The sequence below is a fragment of the Ursus americanus genome, chromosome 28 (genome assembly GCF_024610735.1).
Source record: "Ursus americanus isolate L20-20 chromosome 28, mUrsAme1.1.p, whole genome shotgun sequence".
Taxonomy (NCBI): Eukaryota; Metazoa; Chordata; class Mammalia; order Carnivora; family Ursidae; genus Ursus; species Ursus americanus.
The window spans coordinates 36781341-36800822 of NC_142154.1; the positions used below are offsets into that span (position 1 = coordinate 36781341).

Genomic DNA, 19482 nt, shown 5'->3' on the forward strand with positions numbered 1-19482 from the left:
CTGCGTGCGTAGATACTTCGTTTCCGACCCTTTCGAACTGTGTGTTTCAGGTGTGCTACCGCATCCTTATGCAGCTTTGTGGGCAGTATGATCAGCCGGTGCTTGCGGTCCGAGTGCTTTTTGAAATGCAGAAAGCTGGTATTGACCCCAATGCCATCACTTATGGGTATTATAATAAGGTAATTACTTTGATTTAATGGAGAACGAGTATAACTTTTGTGATTATGCAACCTTAATTTAATGGCAAAAATAATGGATTTCAGGCTTTATTTGGCATTGATTTTGGAGTATTAAAATATATTCTGTAAATCAAGTAAGATTTTTTATTCTATTTTGCTGTTATACAACGTATTTAGATACTCTTTAGCTTGACTATAAAGCCAGTATGCATTCATTGATACATATTATTTTACTAATTATTTTATTTTGTTGAATGAATAGGCTGTTTTGGAAAGTACCTGGCCTTCAAGAAGTCGTAGTGGCTATTTTCTTTGGACAAAAGTAAGAAACGTTGTTTTAGGAGTAGCACAGTTCAAAAGAGCTTTAAAGAAACACGCACACTTATCACAAACAACTCTCTCAGGTAATTAAAGGCTCTTAAGGGATGTATTTGTTTTACTTTGTAAAAAAAAAAAATTAATTGACTAGTAATGATTTACATTTTTTTTGGAAATTTTTAAAGAGTTTCAAAATATTTAATGATTTCTAGCTTTTATTGCCATTAAGCAAATTCTAATATTATTTTCCCATTTAAAAAATACCTTAAGTCCCTTTTTTTCTTTAACTGTTAAATTATCACCCTTTGGTGATCTTGTTTTAGTATCCATTAATGATTCACAATAGTTACAGTTGTCGTAGTTGTATTTTGCTTATTATGTGGCACATTCATGTTCAGTACGAGTGGATTATTAGCTTGAGCAAGAAACTAATGTGTATTTTTGGTATCTGCCTGAGTAGTAAAATGCTGTCAAATTGTGTTCTTAAGCAGATGGCAGTGACCTGGATGCTGTTAGTCATGGCAGCATGGATAGTGGTCATGGGACACACACTGTGGAGCAGGCACCTTTTAATACGGGTTTAATCAGAGTGTATGCTACTGATGATAGATCTAGCACAGGTTTGTGTGTGCTTATGTATACATTTGTTACAGTACATTTTAAAAACTAGATTTGCTAGCCTGTCTCTTTTAGATTTTAATTCTCATGTATTTAGGTTAACTGTCACTTTTTAATTGTATGTGTTAGGCATTTGGTTTGATATTGTGTCTAACAACTATATGCTATTTTATTTATTCTTTATTGGAATAGAAATAAAAGTTTAAGAGAGTTTACTCAAATATTTAGTCCATGGTAATCCCGATTAACTCTGGATAGCACACAGATTTCTGTATCACGTCACTTTCTTAGGGTAAATTCTTGTTTGTAATTATGAAAATGTTATTATGAGTTTTTTTTAAAAAGGAACTTACAGCCCTGATTGGAGTTAATAGTACATATCAACATCAGCTTCCTGGTTTTAACAGTGTATTATGTTTCATGTAAGATAGTATCATTGAGGGAAGCTGGGTGAACAGTACACAGGAACTCTCTGTACGGTATTATTTTTGCAACTTCTTGTGAGTTTTAAGCTATATTAAAATAAACAGGTATAATAAACTTGCAAATACATATAAAACTTTTAGCATTCTAGCACTGAAGATGCTATTAATTTCATTAAAATATCAGACTTGTACATAGGTTTTCTCTGAGAATTAAAACTGACACAATTTGTTGAATAATTATGTTCTTTTCATTAGTACATTAAAAAAAAGACACATGACTTTCTTTTTTTGAGAGAGAGAGAGAGAGCTTAAGCGGTAGGAGGAGGGGGAGCAGAGGGAGAGGGAGAAGCAGACTCCCCACTGAGCAGGGAGCCTGACTCAGGACTCAGTCCCAAAGGCAGACACTTAAGTGACTGAGCCACCCAGGCATCACTTGACTTTTTTTTTTTTTTAAGATTTTATTTATGTATTTATTTGACCGAGAGAGAGACAGCCAGCAAGAGAGGGAATACAAGCAGGGGGAGTGGGAGAGGAAGAAGCAGGCTCCCAGCGGAGCAGGGAGCCCGATGTGGGACTCGATCCCAGGACCCTGGAATCAGACCCTGAGCCAAAGGCAGACGCTTAACGACTGAGCCACCCAGGCTTTTGAACAGAGTATAAGAGCCAGCTCTTAATAGACAGAAATTTTAAATTAAAAAATCCAAGCATTAATAATGAAATACAAAGGCTTCTGTCTATGCAAATGGTAACATTATTTTGGTCTGTCTCCTCTTTTGCCTACTTTTAAGAGTAGTAAGTATAAACAAATTGTGTTGAAATGTAATTTTCATATGAACTTGTTCTTCCTTGGCTCGTTTTATTTTTTGATCACACAACGTGAATTTAATCCATTATAGTAGTCATCCTCAGGCATTCTTTCTTAAAAATGAAAAAATCAATTTTTTTAGTCTCATTTTTATTTAAGTAATCTCTACACCCCATGTGGGGCTCAAACAACCCCAAGATCAAGAGTTGCACACTTCCAACTGAGCCAGCCAGGTGTCCCTCTATTTTTGTTTTTAACTATGGCCTTTTAAAAGTCTATTTTAAAGCAGTGCAGAATCTAATAAAAGCATTAATTTCATCAAGATTATCTTCATATTTTTAAATTTATATTTTCTGTGGAAACAGAGCCAAAAGTTTGATTAGAAAAAATACATACTCAAAATTATAACAGATACTAAATACCTAGTGATACTTAATATAATTTCTTTACATAGTTCTTTACCAGTTTATAAAACCGTTCCATATATGGTCTCTCTCATATAATCATAACCATGCTTTATGTGTTATAAATCTGGGGACTTGAAATCCAAACCAAAAGGTTAAGTGGGTTGCTTAAAGTCATGTCTCCTAAAATGGAGAACTAGGATTTAAAACCTTATGTTTTGATGTTAATCTAGTGAAAACAATTTGCGGAAACTTACAGAGGGCCTCTTGAACAGAACAATTATTAGAAGTTTTCTTATATCAGTGCAATGTTTGCCTTTCTTAACAGTAACACTAATTTTTTCTCATTCCCATGTTTTGTACTCAAGTGCAATTCAGTAATTATTCAATTGAATTTTCAGAGAAAGTAATTACCTATCAATCAATTTAAATAAACCCATTTTCTTTGGTAGAATTATTTAGACATTTGGCTCCAGTGATCTATGTGTGAATGTTCTGTTATGAATTCCCTGCAGATTTTTCTTCTGCATTGCTTAGTTGGAAATCTGCTTTCACCTATAAAGATCATAGGCTTAAAGAATGTCTGGTTTGTCTGTATCTTTAAGAGCCCAGACAGTAGTATGAATGTACATAGTCACTTTTGACTGCAGTATGGAGCCAGAAACAAATTGTTTTGAGGTCATCCCTTTCTCGCATTAATAGAGATTGGGGAAGAAGGCTAACAAAATAATGCTTTCAATTGGATGTTATCCAGAAAATTTCTCATAAGTAAACCTGGACACTAGTATGTTGCTCCTAGTTCCAGCTGTTCTCACTAAAGAAGTTTATGATAAACAGCATAGGAGTTTTGTTTCTTTGTTTTTCTTTTTTTCCTAGGTGGCCAGTCTGATCTTGGATATAATTCATTGTCTAAGGATGAAGTTAGAAGAGGGGATATATCTACTGAGGAAATACAAGAAGAAAAAGATAAGAAAGGGAGTGATTCTAGTTCCCGTAGGTATTATTTAAATTGCTGTTGTATAAATTTGTGAACCTTTTTTGTTTTAAAGATTTATTTATTTATTTTAGAGAAAGAGTGAGTGTGGGGAGGAAGGGTAGGGCAGAGGGAGAGGGAGAGAGAATCTTAAGCAGACTCTGCACTGAACGTGGAGCCTGACACAGGGCTCCATCTCACAGCCCTAAGATCACGACCTGAGCCAAAACCAAGAGTCAGATGCCCAACCAACTGCACCCCCCAGGCACCCTTTGAACTTCTATTCACAGAAAATACAAGTGGCTATAAGTATAAAAGTACTAATTTTATTGTCCACTTTCCCATTATAACTTCTCTTTCCTCCCATTACAGGCCGTCGTCACCACCTAATGTCCCAACACACCAATACTTTATGTGTGAGGTGTATAGCCTCAGTGGCACAACACTCTCCAATCAATTACTACTCTTCTTGTAGTAGGAATATATATATATTTCTTCAAACAGTGACTCTTTTCTAAGGTTTAACAATATTTTTATTTAATGCTTTTGTTAATGGTCGGCAACTCCTGCCCCTCCCCCCACCTACCTCCATCAAAAGCAGTGTTTCACAACCAAAGAAGAAATATAAAATGTATGTGTGGACCTGACGCGTGACCAGTACTTAGTAATTTGATATATACCTTAAGGCCTCAGATAAGTGGAATCATGTACTTGTGATCAGCAAATAGATACAGAGGTGTTTGGTATTTTCTTATCACCTATTATCAGATAGAAATATTTACACTAAAAGCTACTGTTCTTTATGCTTTCTATAATAGCTTAATAGCTAAATAAATAAAAGCTAAATAGCTTCTATATAGCTTTTATCTTAACAATTTCATTTTAATCTTTACAGTGTCGGAGAGCGAGAGTGCAAAAGGAAGTGCTGATTGTCTTCCTAAGCTCGATTATCAAAGTTCTTCCAGTATAGTTCGCCTCAGTGGTACAAATAACAACGGTGCTGATAAAATATCAGGAGAAAGCACAGGTGAGTGGAGTAGTATACCTCTTTTATGTGCAGAATATCTTGTAACTGTATGTCTAGTACGTTTTTTTAAGTCTTTATTCTCCAGGATTATTTTTTTATATATTTGTGTAGCCTCTCATTGTATAGCTTTAGTAACTTGAATTCTCTATTTTATAATATCCTTCGTTCAAGCTTTTGTTATAACAAAGTATAAGGACAAACCTACAAGCCACATACCATCTCTTGAGTTTAGACTGTTGGGACTTTCTGGAAGGGGAAAATGGGAACAGGTGAGATGGTACATCGGAAGGTAACTTACACCCCCAATTTTTAAATGAAGCATAGAGTTCTTTAATCTTTATTATTCCTATTTTTTCAGAGGTAAAAAGACAGTCCTCAAGATAGTTTAGATAACAATACCTAGTATTTTTTCTTTTCAAAGTGCTTTTTGGGGCATCTGGGAGGCTCAGTCAGTTAGGCGTCCAGCTCTTGATATCGGCCCAGGTCATGATCTCAGGGTCATGGATCAAGCCCTCATCAGGCTCCATGCTCAGCGGGGAGTCTGCTTGAGATTCTCTCTTCCTCTCCCTCTGCCCCTCCCCTCTGCTTCATGCTCTGTAGCTCTTTCTAAAATGAATAAACAAAATCTTTTTTTTTTAAGTGCTTTTCATATATTATTTTATGTTTACTAATACAGCAATGCTTATATTCATGAGGGGATGTTAGCACTATTTTAATGAGAAAACTAAGGCATAATCTGGCTGTTGGCAGGTCACATAAGTTATCAACTAGTTAAGGGAAAAGTCAGGTAAGGATTTGAGATAATACTTGGTCTCACAAATTTTTCATCAGATCATTTTTTGTGGGGTTAAATAGACATAACAGTCAAAGTTTCTAGTGTTACTAGTCTGCTTAGATGATATTTTATGTTGGTATTAGCTCAATTCTCTATTACGTATAATCTATACGAATCTTGAAGGGTGGAGCGGCTAGGCTGTAATCTCTGTGTTTATAATGGCCTTGCTGCAGTGCTGTCTGTTCTTCCAGCATAGTTAGATATGCCTCCAGCTCCGGGGTAGGCGAACTATGGCCCATAGGCCACACTGGGCCTGCAGCGTGTGTTTGTACAAGCCCGTGAGCGAAGAACAGTTTTTACATTTTTAAATGATTGAAGAAATGAGGAGAAGAATAGTATTTTGTGACGGAAGGCAAACCTCAGTGTTCACAAACAAAGGTTTATTGGAGCACAATGACACTTAACTCATTTTCGTACTGTCTGGCTGCTTTTTCAGTCTATCAGCAGGGCTGAGTAGTTGCCACAGAGACTGCCTGGCCTGCAGAGACTAAAACATTTACTGTCTGGCTCTCAACAGAAACAGTGTGCAGACTCCCCTGCTCTAGCTCTCAAAAAAAAAAGAAGTTAAATGATCTGTAACTCTCTTACTCTGCATTTCTTTCTTAAGTCATTGTTATAACTTAAACATTAAAATTTGTTTTCTTGGGATCATGGAATTGCCTCACAACCTAGTCATTGTCTAATTATAACCCGTAATAACTAGCCTCTGGTAGCCTTTGCCTTATTGTTCTTTCATGCTGTCTACTCATGCTTGCCTTTTTCTGAAGATCTGCTTTTATGACCTCTCTGTTTTAATATGATTGTAAACCATGCTTTGATCCTGACATTTTGTCATAGTACTCAGCATCTGACTCATGATCGGGCTTTGGTTACCCTTTATGCTTAACAAGTCAGGTTTTAAAAGCCTGTAATAGAGGTTTCCTAGGTGTGAATTAGAGTTATTAGTTCATCTTTAAGATTTTGGGCTTGAAAGCATTCCCATCTGTTAAATTCTGTGGGTTTATCACTACTGCCCAAGACTGTATGTGGGATTTATAGGAATACTTATTTTTCACTAACTTTTTTCTTATATACTAGTACATGCAAGGATTCAAAGCTTTTTTTAGATTTATGTTTTGCAGTACAATATACGGATATTTTCTATGACTGTATATCCATATATGTGTGTGTGTGTGTACTATACATGTATCTAGCTAGCTAGCTATGTATCTGATGGCTTCTAAAAGATATTGGAGTGGTTTAGCCAAAGAGATGTTTTCATGTTTAACTGAATATTGAAATAAAATCATTACCCTTCTAGTAGCTTCATGATTGTGTTGAGAATTTAACATTTTGATAAATGTATATTGAATCACTGACAACCACAAGAAAATTTACTCTGAAATAAAACCTACTCGGAGATGTTTTTCTAAGCCTAATTCTGGTTTTTGTTTAACTTTTTGTCTTTAGCTACCATATTTAGCTATAATATATCGTATTATAATACACTCTACTGTGTCATATTCTCGATTAGTCTATTGGTGGCAGTTGTTTCCCAGCAGACAGTGTTCATTCAGTAATTATTTCTTGAGCTCCTGCTATATGTAACCGGATGTCAGGTGTTCCTGGGGATATGATAAGGAACAACAACAAAAAAAACAAAAATATGGTCCAGTCCTTACCTTCATTGAGAAAGCAGGAGGGAGAGATGAGAAAACATTAATCAAATAATCAAGTAAATGTAAAAATACTCTGAGATTAAATACTGTGAAGAAGGGCTGTAAGTTTCTACAAGAGCATATAATAAATAGATCTGTCCTGGGTTTGGGGGGACATTGGTCAGGGAAGACTTCCTTGGCAAATATGAACTTAGATGTAAAGTCTGAGTCAAAACGAATAAGAACAGGGGTTGCAAAGGAGGAATTGAGAGAGAGCATTCCAGGCAGAGGGAAACAATCTGTGAAAGGCTATGTGGTAGGAAGGGATTATAGAACATTCTAAGTCTGAAAAGGGGCTAGTATTTCAGCTGGGAATTCTTTCAGTTTTAAGACTCAGAAAATATGATTAACAGTCTCTTACACATGTCAAGAGTTTTTTTCTCAAATAAGAAATTCAAAGGTAGGGGCGCCTGGGTGGCTCAGTCATTAAGCGTCTGCCTTCGGCTCAGGGCGTGATCCTGGCGTTCTGGGATCGAGCCCCGCATCGGGTTCCTCTGCTTGGAGCCTGCTTCTTCCTCTCCCCCTCCCCCTGCTTGTGTTCCCTCTCTCGCTGGCTGTCTCTCTCTCTGTCAAATAAATAAATAAAATCTTAAAAAAAAAAGAAAGAAGGAAATTCAAAGGTAAACAATTTGTTGCTCAAGGTGTTAATTCAAGGGCTTTGCCATCAGTTCTCCTGACCTAACCATATTTATAATAGGACCGCTGGCAACTTCGTGTATCACCTGTCTGTGTGAGGCAGAAAAAAAATGGGTAGGGGACCACCGGCCACTTCTATCCCCTTTTTTCAGAAAAGCAAAATTTTTCCAGAAACCTACAAAAACTACCACTTGAAAACTACTGGCGAGAATTATGTCATAGAACTGCCTGGAATTTAAGTAGTTTGTGTTCGAGGCATGCAGCATCCGGCGTAGTCTGGTGGAATTAGCATGCACATAAACCTAGGATTGGACCAACTTAACTGTAAATGGCCAGATAGTATTTTAGGCCTTGCAGACCACATACCGTTCTGTCACCTGTTCTTTTTTGTGGGTATGTGATTATAAACGTAAAAACCATTTGAGTCTGTACAAAAAGAAGCATAGTTTGCCAACCCCTGCTACAGTCTGATAGCCAGGTTTATTTGTCTTCAGTCCTTAACATGGTTTGGCTTTGCAAGGGGACCTCCTGCACAGCTATTTAAATGCAATCCCAGAGTTCTGTTTTAGGATTATAAGATTCCTCCAAGTCTTTGATGATATTTAATCTGTCAAGCAGAAGGTTTCCCAGAATATTAGAAGAAAGTATACTTTTGGTTTTTTATGCCCTTAGCCATAAGGTGATAAAGAAACAAAGAATAGACTTTACCTTTCTGCAATGCTATTTTCCTTGTTAATGGTATATGCTTATTACATTATTAGTTTGTAGGCTTTTACGATCGCCAATATTCCGTTTTATGTCCTATCCTATTACCTAAATGCATCACATGGCAGGAAAAAGGCACATTTTTCGTAATTGCCCTGTGATAGCACACTAGTTCTGTTGGAAAAGCACATGAAAAGAATAGTTGACAATACCGTACCTAGACTAATGCTTTAGAAGACTCCCACATAATAAGGACAACTAAAGTGACCAGAAATCGAGCTTTCTGTTTTCAGCACTGGTACTTGAGTATAATTTGGCAAAAAGCAGTGAAAGGTTTCTGAGTAGAAAATAGCCATTCATATTTAACTGGTATAAACTTGCAAACCATGTGTAAAATAAAGGTAAAATTATTTAGCCACATCTATAGTCATATTTAGAGTTTTTTTAAATAATTTTTATACGTGGATAAAGCTAACATAGCTGCCTTTTATTTGGTTTGGTTTAGTGTTTTTGGTTTTGTTTTCATTGTTATAGGCAGAAGACCCAGAATCTCAAGGTCATCCAGTTCAACCACAATTGTATAACCATTGTTTAATCAATTTAGTGAAATTAATATAAATTTATTATTATTATTATTAAATATAAGAAAGGTGCATTTTTAAAACTTTTTCTTTTTTTTTTTTTAAGATTTTTTTAATTTGTTTATTCGACAGAGATAGAGACAGCCAGCGAGAGAGGGAACACAAGCAGGGGGAGTGGGAGAGGAAGAAGCAGGTTCATAGCGGAAGAGCCTGATGTGGGGCTCGATCCCATAACGCTGGGATCACGCCCTGAGCCGAAGGCAGACGCTTAACCGCTGTGCCACCCAGGCGCCCCTTAAAACTTTTTCTTTGCGTACACACAGCGTCACCTTAGTTTCAGTGTACAGCATAGTGATTCAGTTTCTCTCTGGGTATGCTGTGCTCACCACAGGTGTAGTTACCATGTGTCACCATACAACACGATTACAGTACCACTGGCCATATTCCCTGTGCTATGCCTTTTAATTCCATGACTTATTTATTCTTCAGCTGAAAGCCTGTATCTCCCACTCCAAGAAAGGTAAATATTAATCTTAATTTATAAGGTTTAAAAAGCAGTACATGCTTATGTCTCAGAGCATACCCTTTATAGCTAGTGGGATTTGAATCCCACTTCCATCACTTAAGGACTGGATAACTCTGGGCTAGCTAATTCATCTCTCTGAGTGTCAGTTTCTTCTCACCCCATAAGGATGTTGACATGATTACAGTAGGTAATGTGAATGAAGTGCCTAGTTATAGTGTCTGTCAAATAGCAGGCACTTAGCGAGTACTCGGTATTATCATTTTCATTACTAGTGTTTTAAATATTTAAGACATCTTATATCTGCACGTTACATTTTTCATGGCTAAAAACACTTTTCTTGGTTTTCAGAAAGCACATCTGAGCTGCTCTTACTATCATCTTTTGAGGGTACAAATGAAACAGGAGACAGTCAAAGTAGGTGCTTCAGGAAAAGACATAAAAGTGACGACGAACCTAATTTGCAGCAGCGACTCTCCTGGGAAAGCAGAAACCGCAATCTTAGTGGAGGAGTATTGATGGGACTTATGCTCAATAGAATCAACCAGGAAGCAAGCCCTGGAGATATGGTTGAAAAACTAGGAGCCGATGCAAAAATTCTTTCAAACGTTATTTCAAAAAGCACAAGACCAACTAGTCTTGATATTGGAAAGCCACCTTTAAGATCAAAAAGAGACAGTCTCGAAAAGGAATCTAGTGATGATGATACACCTTTCTATGGTTCTAATTGTTTGGCGGATAAAGTGGATTCTCCTGTTATTTTTGATTTGGAAGACTTAGACAGTGAGGCAGATGGATCAAAAGTGGGGTACCCTGTTTCACAAAATCCCAAGAGGATTCAGCGTATGAGCAGCAGCTTTTCAGCAAAACCTTCTGAAAAAACTGATGTTGCCACAGGATTTGATCCCCTCTCTCTTCTGGTTGCCGAGACCGAGCAGCAGCAAAAGGAGGAGGAGGAAGAGGATGATGAAGACAGCAAGAGCGTTTCAACTCCGTCCGCCAGGCGTGACTTAGCCGAAGAGATTGTGATGTATATGAGTAACATGAGCGGCCCTCCGGCCAGCCGCACGCAGAGCGTCGATTTACAGCGGGCGTGCGATGGCAAGTCAGCCAGCAAGAGAAGCCCGCCGCCGGCCAAGGCATGCAGAAGGTCTAGCCTGCCTCCCCAGTCTCCGAGGCCGGTGAGACTTACCAAGTCTAGAAGTTACACAAAAACCGAGGAGAGACCACGGGACAGACTCTGGTCTTCTCCAGCCTTCTCACCTTCTTGCCCATTTAGGGAAGAATCTCAAGATTCATCACCTTCATTTAATTTAGACACACTGCTGGTACCTAAACTAGATGTTCTAAGGAACAGTATGTTCACTGCTGGGAAAGGAGTTGCAGAGAAAGCCAGCAAATGGTATTCAAGATTCACCATGTACACCACGTCATCTAAAGTAAGTTCTCTTCACGTTTTCTACTTTCCCTTCTACCTTCCTCCACCACTAAAAGTCCTTTTCTTGCAAAAATGTCCCTTTTTACCATGCTCCTTAAACACAACTTTACCAAAAAGGACTCTGGATGCATAAGGTTTTTCAGTATCAGAATTTGGACTTGGATAATAAGGAATGAAAATTCTCTAAGGTTATGTTTATAGTACAGTTTTAAAAGAAAATGATTTGTAGCTCGAGTAAAAATCAGTGTTATATGAAAATGCTTACGGAGCTTTATTATTGCCTTCAAAATGCAGATTTTTTTTCAGGTAGTGTCCAGCATGCCTTCAGAAATTACCGGCTGATTTTTCCTCCTAGTTAGGATGGAGTAGCTTGTGATAGACCTATATACATATCTCCCAAGAGCAGACAGCTAAATGAATTATGAAGTATCTGTGTAAAGTAATCAGAGAATTGCTAAAGCAACTAGAAAGCAGAGGCGTAAGAGTATAGCAGAGAGTTGCAGAGATGAGCGGGAATTTCCACGGCTGCTTTTCCCCTGAGGGTGTTTGTTGATTCCCAGCACAGAGCAAGGGGTTGCAAATCCAGGTTTTGCCTTAGAGGACTGAGGAGAGGTGAGGTGAACACAGAGCTTTGGGGATCTTGTGGAGCTGGAGAGACAAAATTGGAGACTTGAGGGTCCTCAGATACACCAGTTTTTTCCTTCAGGACATTTTCCAAATACTGATCCTGCATGAGACAGGAAGCTAAAAAGGTAAGCAAAAAATCTCTGACAAATGAGAGTTTTCAGCAGTTTCATGGTGTTGGGAATAGAGTCACAAAGAGTTCATAAATTCCAGGGGTGGGGGTGGGGGTAGAAGCCAGGGGAGCTTTGGTAAACACACGGAGCCCTTTTTAGAAGTCCTGCAGAGCTGTGCCTTAGGAGTGTTGGCAAACCAGAGTTGGACTGCACCTGACCAAAACTACAACCTAGGCTTGACTCAGCTCGGCCTGTGACTAGATGAAGATAAGCAGACTTTATCTAACCCACGAAAGACTGTGCCCTTTCTGGGGGAGCAGAATATCATCTGGAGTCCTTACAATTTTTTATGTATAATTTTTATATTATTTAATTAAAAATAGCTATACCAAGAGACAGGGCCATAACTAAAAAACAAAAGAAAAATTCAGGTGATCCTAGTATTTAAATTAGCAAGTGCCTTCGAAATGATTTTAATATGTTCAAGAAAATCAAGGGAAAGCTGCAAGGGTAGAAAATTTCACCATATAATTATCTATTAAAAGGAATCAAGTATAAATTCTAGAACCAAAAAAGATATGAAATTAAGAATGGAGTAGTTGGATTTAACAGCAGACAAAACACAGAAAAAAAGTTTGTAAACTAGGTGGAAACTCGGTAGAAAATATTCACTCTGAAACAGATTGGAAATCAAATGAAAAATAAAAAAAGGAATGTGGGATTTAGTGAAAATGTCTAACATTGATGTAATTGAGTTCCAGAAGAAGACACAATGAGATAGAAAGAACATTTAAATAGTGAATTGCTGAAAATTTTACTGAAATGATTAAAGATGGCAACTCACATATTTAGAAGATCTACAGATGTCAAGCAGAATAAATGCAAAGAAAACTATACTTACGCATCTAATTTTAAAATAGATGGGAATGGAATACAAAGACAAAATCTTGAAAGGAGCCAGAGAAAAGATCTATCTTACCTTCAAATGGAACGACAGTAAGAAACTGCCACTTGTCTTTCTGAACAGAAATTTTGATGTCAGGAGACCATGGAAAGATACCTTTTGAGCACCGAAACACAAAAGCTGCCACCCTATTTTCCTACATCCAGCAAATATCATCTTTAAAAAGGAGGGTGAGGGTGCGCCTGGGTGGTTCAATCAGTTGAGCTTCACAGGACTCTTGGTTTCAGCTCAGGTCGTGATCTTAGGGTTGTGGGGTCAGGCTCCAACTCTTTCCCTCTGACCTTTCCCCCACTCACCCAGGGTGTGTGTGTGTGTGTGTACGCACACGTGCGCTTGCTCGCTCGCTCTCTAAAATAAATAAATAAGTCTTATAAATAAAAATAAAAATGAGGGTGAGAGTCCTAACTCCACTGTGGAAACATAAAGCTGCTAAAGCCCATCCCTCCCACGGATTGTAACTAAAAACCCTGGATAAAACATAAGGAACAACTATCTAAGGATTCTGAAGAAGCAGGCAGATCGTGGGGAGGGACCCAGACAGAGGTGAATTCCCCATTTTCTTTTCTCGTGCATCTTTGCCACAAGAGCAGTGTGCTGTGGCAGCCCTGGCAGCTGAAACGTCAAGAGAAACCCCCTAGTTCCTGGACAGAGGAGCCAGAGAAGGACATCTGTGGGCTGGAGAGTTTGAGGGGAATCTAAGAGAAGGGGATTCCCAGATTCTGTGAATGGCCCACACGAGTGTCAGCCTAGCTCTTGAGCTACACATAACGTGGGATAAAGGTGAACCAGCAGAGACGAGTCTCTCTCTCTCTCTTTTTTTTTTTTTTAAGATTTTATTTATTTGACAGATAGAGAGGCAGCGAGAGAGGGAACACAAGCAGGGGGAGTGGGAGAGGGAGAAGCAGGCTTCCCGCTGAGCAGGGAGCCCGATGCGGGGCTCGACCCCAGAATGCTGGGATCATGACCTGAGCCAAAGGCAGACACTTAATGACTGAGCCACCCAGGTGCCCCGAGAAACGAGTCTTACAGGACTAAACTAAGAATTAAGTCACTGCCTACAAAAATTGAAACACAAATTACAGTCTGAACATAACTTTGTCAGTAACAAAGCCTGCTGTAACAAAAGCATCAGTATTCTCCAAGAGATTATAACCGTATCCATACCACACAACATAACATTCACACTGCCAAAATAAAATCCAGAATTACTTGATAAAGAACCAGGAAAATGTGACCCAGCTCCCAAGGGAAAGACAACCCTGAGATGACACAGATGTTGAAATTATTCTGACAGAAACTCTGAAGCAGCTATTATAACTAGATTCCCTGAAGTTAAAGAAAAACACATTTGAAATAAATGAAAAGTAAGGAATTGTCAGCAAGAAATAGAAACTATTTTTTAAAACACATTTTATAACTAAAAAATACACTCTGAAGTAAAGTCATTGGATGGTTCAGTAGCAGAATGGAGAAGATAGAGGAAAGAATCCGTGAACTTGAAGACTGAATAATAGAAATCGTCCAACTAGAAGAACAGAGAGAGAAAAGATTTAAAAAAAATGAACAGAGCCTCAGAGACTTGTGGGACAGTATCAAAAGGAATAACATATAATTGGAATTCCAGAAGTATTAGAGAGAAAGATTGTGGTAGAAAAGATACCTGAAGAAATAAAGAATGGAGAACTAAATAAGAAATAACTTCCCAAATTTGGTGAAGGATTTAGATTTACAGATATAAGAGGCTCGGTAAACTATAGACAGGATAAACTCAGGGAAAACCACTTCTACGCTAAAAACCACTGCTAAAAAGCAAAGACATCCATCTGCTAATAAAATGGCTGCCAGGAGGAAAAAATTAAAAAATCTTGAGAACTGTTAAAGAAAAATGACACATCACCTACAGAGAAATAAGGATTTGAATAACCATGTATATTTTACTACAATCCATGGAGGAAAGAATACATTAGAATGACACCTTGCAATTGTTAAAAGACCTGTCAACCCAGAATTCGATATCCAGTGAAAATATTCTTCAGGGGGAAAGGTGAAATAAAAACATTTTCAGATAAAAGAAGAGAATTCCTGGCCAGCAGACCTGTTATATGAGATATGCTAAAGTAAGTTCTTCAGGCTGAAGAAAAATAATACCACAAAGAAAACTGGACCTGTAAGAATGAAGGAAGAACAGAATACATGGCAAATAGTTAATATAAAAGACTACTTTTTTACCTCTTAAGTAATTGCCCAAAACAAAAATTATAACATTATCTTATGGAATATTCAATATATGTACATGTTTTACAGTGATAACGGGATTCACTCTGCTGACATTCATTATAGTTATTTTATTATATACCAAGTGGTACAATGCTAACTTTAAGTAGACTGTCAGTGACTGGGTGGGTATGATTCCCAGAGCACCCACTTTTAAAAATACAATGATATATAGCAGAAAAGCCAATACAAATATTCAAATAATCCTAAAAATAACAACTCCACACACATACACACAAACATGACTAGAAAAAAATAAATTATCCGAGCAGTAGAATTATAGATACTTAAATTTTTTTTGCTTTATACAGAAATTCCTGTTGACCAGATTTTCTTAACGTATTGTTGGTATAACCAGAAAAACATTTAACTTACACTTTGGTGTTCTCAAAAATGAAAATTGGAAATACATTTCTTGGAAACCTACGTTATTATGGAAAATAATAAAATGTAAACATACATGAAATTTTAAAAGAATAAAATTTCAATTCTAATAGTATCATCCTGGGCTGGGATTCACAGGGAGGAAAATGAACAGTACATGAAGCTTCAGAGTCAGCAAGGGTATCTTACCAACAGGTATCTCTACTTTGATCTAACTTTTAAAAATGCTGTCTAAATTATTTCCTCCCCATGTTTGTCCAAATTAATAGCCGTTGTAAAACTGGTTGTTTTCTTTCTATAGATGTAGTTGATTAACTGATCATCTGAGTGATTAGGCATTTCCTTTGCCTTAGGAGTGACATTTTAAATAATTAAATTTAAATATGAAGGAAATTAAGCTTATAATTATGTCCTTAGGATCAAAGTTCTGATCGTACCAGTCTTTCTTCAGTGGGAGCCCAGGATTCTGAATCTACCTCTTTAACAGATGAAGATGTTTGCCATGAGTTGGAAGGAGCCACTTCCTCCCAAGAGAGCAGTGCCACTTCAGGGACTAAGGGAATTGATTTCAGCAGAACAAGCCTGGAAAGTTCTGCCTCCTTAGAAGGTTTGTCCAGTTTGGTCATACTGCATTTATACGTGGTACCTTTACTTTTTTCTCCTTTGTTTTAATTTTGTAAAAGATTTGCATGGCTCCAAAGTCAAAACAATAAGAACCAAGGCACTTTTAGAGAGGTCTACCTTCCATCCCCACCCCTTCATCTTATTTTCTCCCTATGCCTAGAGGTAACCATTTTCATTCATTGTGGTTTATCCTTCTATTGTTATTTCTTTAAAAATATAGGGATATATGAGTGAGTGTTCTTACTACTTCCTTGTCTTCTCACTCAGAAAGTAACGTCCTTTCCCACTCCTTTTTTATTTTTTTGCCACACAGAGGTTTTTAATTTTATGTCATCAAATTTATCAGTGCTTCCCTACTGCTTCTGGATTTGGAGGTATGGGGAAAGATGTCCCCTTCCCTAGGTTCACCAGTGTTTTCTTCTGACACTTCTTTGGTTTTCTTTTTAACATTTTCTGAGATCAACAGACTTTTTCTGTAGAGCACCGTATCTTAAATATTTTAGGTTTTGTGGGCCACACACCTCTCTGTCACGTATTCTTTTTTATCGTTTTCTTTTTCTAACACTTTAAAATGTAAAAACCATTCTTAGCTTGTGGCCATACACAAGTAGATTTGACCCCCGATTTAGATATTTAATCCATTTGAAATTTATCATAGGATGTGGTGTGAGGAAGAGATGCATTATAATATTTTTTGATGTGCGCCTTTGATACTTTAAAAAGCTTTTATTGTAGGGACTTTCAAATGTACACAGAAGTAGAAAGAATGGCACAATGAACCCCCATTTACCCTTTACCCAATTACAACAGTTATCAACAAATAGCCAATCTGGTTTTATTTTCCCCCTCCTATAGTACTACCATTTTTTTCCTTGCCTACTTGATTATTTCAAAGTAACTCCAGACAGCATATAATTTTATTCATTAATGCTTCCATATGTAGCTCTAAAATATAAGGACTTTAATGTTTTATATGTTAAAAAAAATGGAATTCAGCCAAATAAATTTGAAGATCTCACTGGCATTACTAAACAATTCATGAATTAGGCAGCATCCCATCTAGCAAGTAGAGGGGAGCTCCAAGGAACTGTACAAAATGGAGCGTTTTTATAGAAGAAGGGTGAGGCAAGAAAGTTATTAGCAAAAGAGAAAGATATTCCAGGCAAAATCACTTTCCCTTAGGGGGAAGGGCAGGGGGGGCTTATCGCGCAGATTCCTTCATCTTCCTTTGCGAGATGGAGAGGGCCCATGTGGCGGACTCCCAAGCACTGGTCAGAAAATTCCTGACTGACTGGTTAAGACTACACTCTGAGGAAGGTTGAAACTGCAATTAGATTAGGTGTTAAGCCCCTGTTGGGAACTCAGCCTAAGTGATGCCATTTTGGGCCAGTGGTTTTTTGTTTTTTGGGGGTTTTTTCCCAAAAAATTGTTTAAACATTTTTTTAATTATTTGATAAACTTATTTTTAATTTTATTAATGTTACTCATGTAATGTGTACACTTTTATGTATGTAAATACATTTCAGAAATTGAGGACACCTGAGTAACCAGCACTTAGATCAAAAAACAACGTTAACAATATCCAGAACCTCTTCTCATGTGCACATGTGGTCACTGCCCCCTTCACAGATAAACATCTCTTCTAACACTGTGTGTTAGCATGGTCTGTTTGGAACATGGACAGTATGTATCTTTTTGAAGCATTCATTTTTTGAAAACGTAATTGTAATGCTATTATATTTTTTAATGTTTTGATATAATATTTTATATCAAATATTTATTTAGTTTAGATTTTCACAGTTATCTCATAAAGCTCCTTTTATAGGTGGTTTGTTCAAATTGGGATCCAGACAAGGTCCCCTTGTTGCATTTGGCTGAGATGTCTGTTAACTTCCTCTTTGTTCCCTCTCTTTGTCTCCCCCTTGTCATCCATTCATGAAGAAGTCGGGTGATTAGCCCCCTTTTTTTAACATACAAGAGCAGTTTGTTGTGCTAAGAAATAAACCTCACAACCTGATTCCTGTTTATTAAAATGAATCTTTGGTGCTCTGGCTTAATTGGATGTAAAAGGGAGGCTGCCCGCATAACTGATTTCATTAGTCAAGCCTGATAGAAGGTACGAGAAAGCAGTTCTGAACTAGCTTTAGCAGAGAGGGATTACAGAGGGTTGTGGGGAACCATCAGGGGAAGTACTGCAATCACCACCAGCTGTACGCAGCTTACAGGTTGATGGAGGTTCAGCCCTCTCTGTCCCTCTCAACCCCTCTGTGAAGCCGGCCTAGGACCAGTGGTGGTAGCCCTAGAGGTCTCTTCTTTTCCCATCGTCGTTTATTTACTGAAGCATCGGGCCATTAGTCTGGACTGTGCTGACTGCATCCCTATGATCGTGACGCTGGAGAGTGAGGTTCTTGTGTCACGGAGTTGAAGAATGAATCTTGTGGATAAAGGAGAGTGAGTAAAGCAATAAAGTTTTATTAAGCAAGGATACAAAAAAGGCTCTCAGGAGTGAGAGGGGTCCCGCTGGAGTTGCCAACGTGGGCCTCCACTGACAGTGTTTTATTTAGAACTGACCAGGGAGCTTGTGGCCTTATTCTTGCGACGTGTTGGTTTGAATAAGGGCTGGTGATAACATCTTTAATGGCTTACTTCTCCTTTGTGGTCTGGTTATTCTTTGTTGGTCACAACGTGACTGCCATTAAAGACCCCACCTCTGATGCCCAGGGGAGGGTGGTCTGGTTTGTTCCCTTATCTCTAGTTTCCTTATGCCTCAGCATTTCTGGGATTTCTGTGAGCCTGATCACGTAGCCCCCTACGTGTCTCTCCCTACTTAGCCCCGCCTGTCCCTTACTCAGTGAGACCCTTTAGATGTATATCGGTGGCTCATATGCTTGGGGGACATTTGCCAACATGTATCTGGGGGGGAACGGGTAGAGATAAAGGAAGTTTCCAAAGGAATTTTTGTATGTTAAAGTAGACTTACAGGATCCTGGGGGTCGGACTAAGATTGCCTTTTGCCCTGAGCAAAGTGTAACCATCCGGGCAGTTGGGTCCCTAGAGGAAGGTCACTCTGCCCACCTCAAGGACTAGTCAATGGGCTGCAAGTAGTAAGGAAATTTAATAATTTTCTTCTGCCTTTGTTTCCCACATCAGTTGGTGTTTAACATGCTTTTTCCTGTCTTCTCTGTTTCTTGTGAACTGGTAGTTTATCCCATTACTTATTTTTTTTTTACCTTTCTTTATAAAAATGTGAAGCACTTATTCATAACACTTAGTAACTACTGAGAAAAAAAAAAGAAAAGGAATAGATTACCTCCAGTTTTACTAAGAAGTTATAG

General features: G+C 37.9%; 1 protein-coding gene across 12 annotated transcripts in view; it reads left to right on the top strand.

The window, feature by feature from the left end:
• DENND4A (DENN domain containing 4A) overlaps positions 1–19482 on the top strand; it is a 136798-nt gene that overhangs the window by 99513 nt on the left and 17803 nt on the right. For 7 of the 12 annotated variants that reach the window (XM_045810826.2, XM_045810827.2, XM_045810825.2 and 4 more), the window contains 7 exons: positions 51–179; positions 442–583; positions 986–1117; positions 3626–3742; positions 4618–4749; positions 10078–11165; positions 15941–16130. In XM_045810826.2, coding sequence (XP_045666782.2) covers positions 51–179; positions 442–583; positions 986–1117; positions 3626–3742; positions 4618–4749; positions 10078–11165; positions 15941–16130 — 1930 coding nt within the window. The remainder of the gene's footprint in view (positions 1–50; positions 180–441; positions 584–985; positions 1118–3625; positions 3743–4617; positions 4750–10077; positions 11166–15940; positions 16131–19482) is intronic. The other 5 variants (XM_045810834.2, XM_045810835.2, XM_045810836.2 and 2 more) reach the window with 2 other exon arrangements.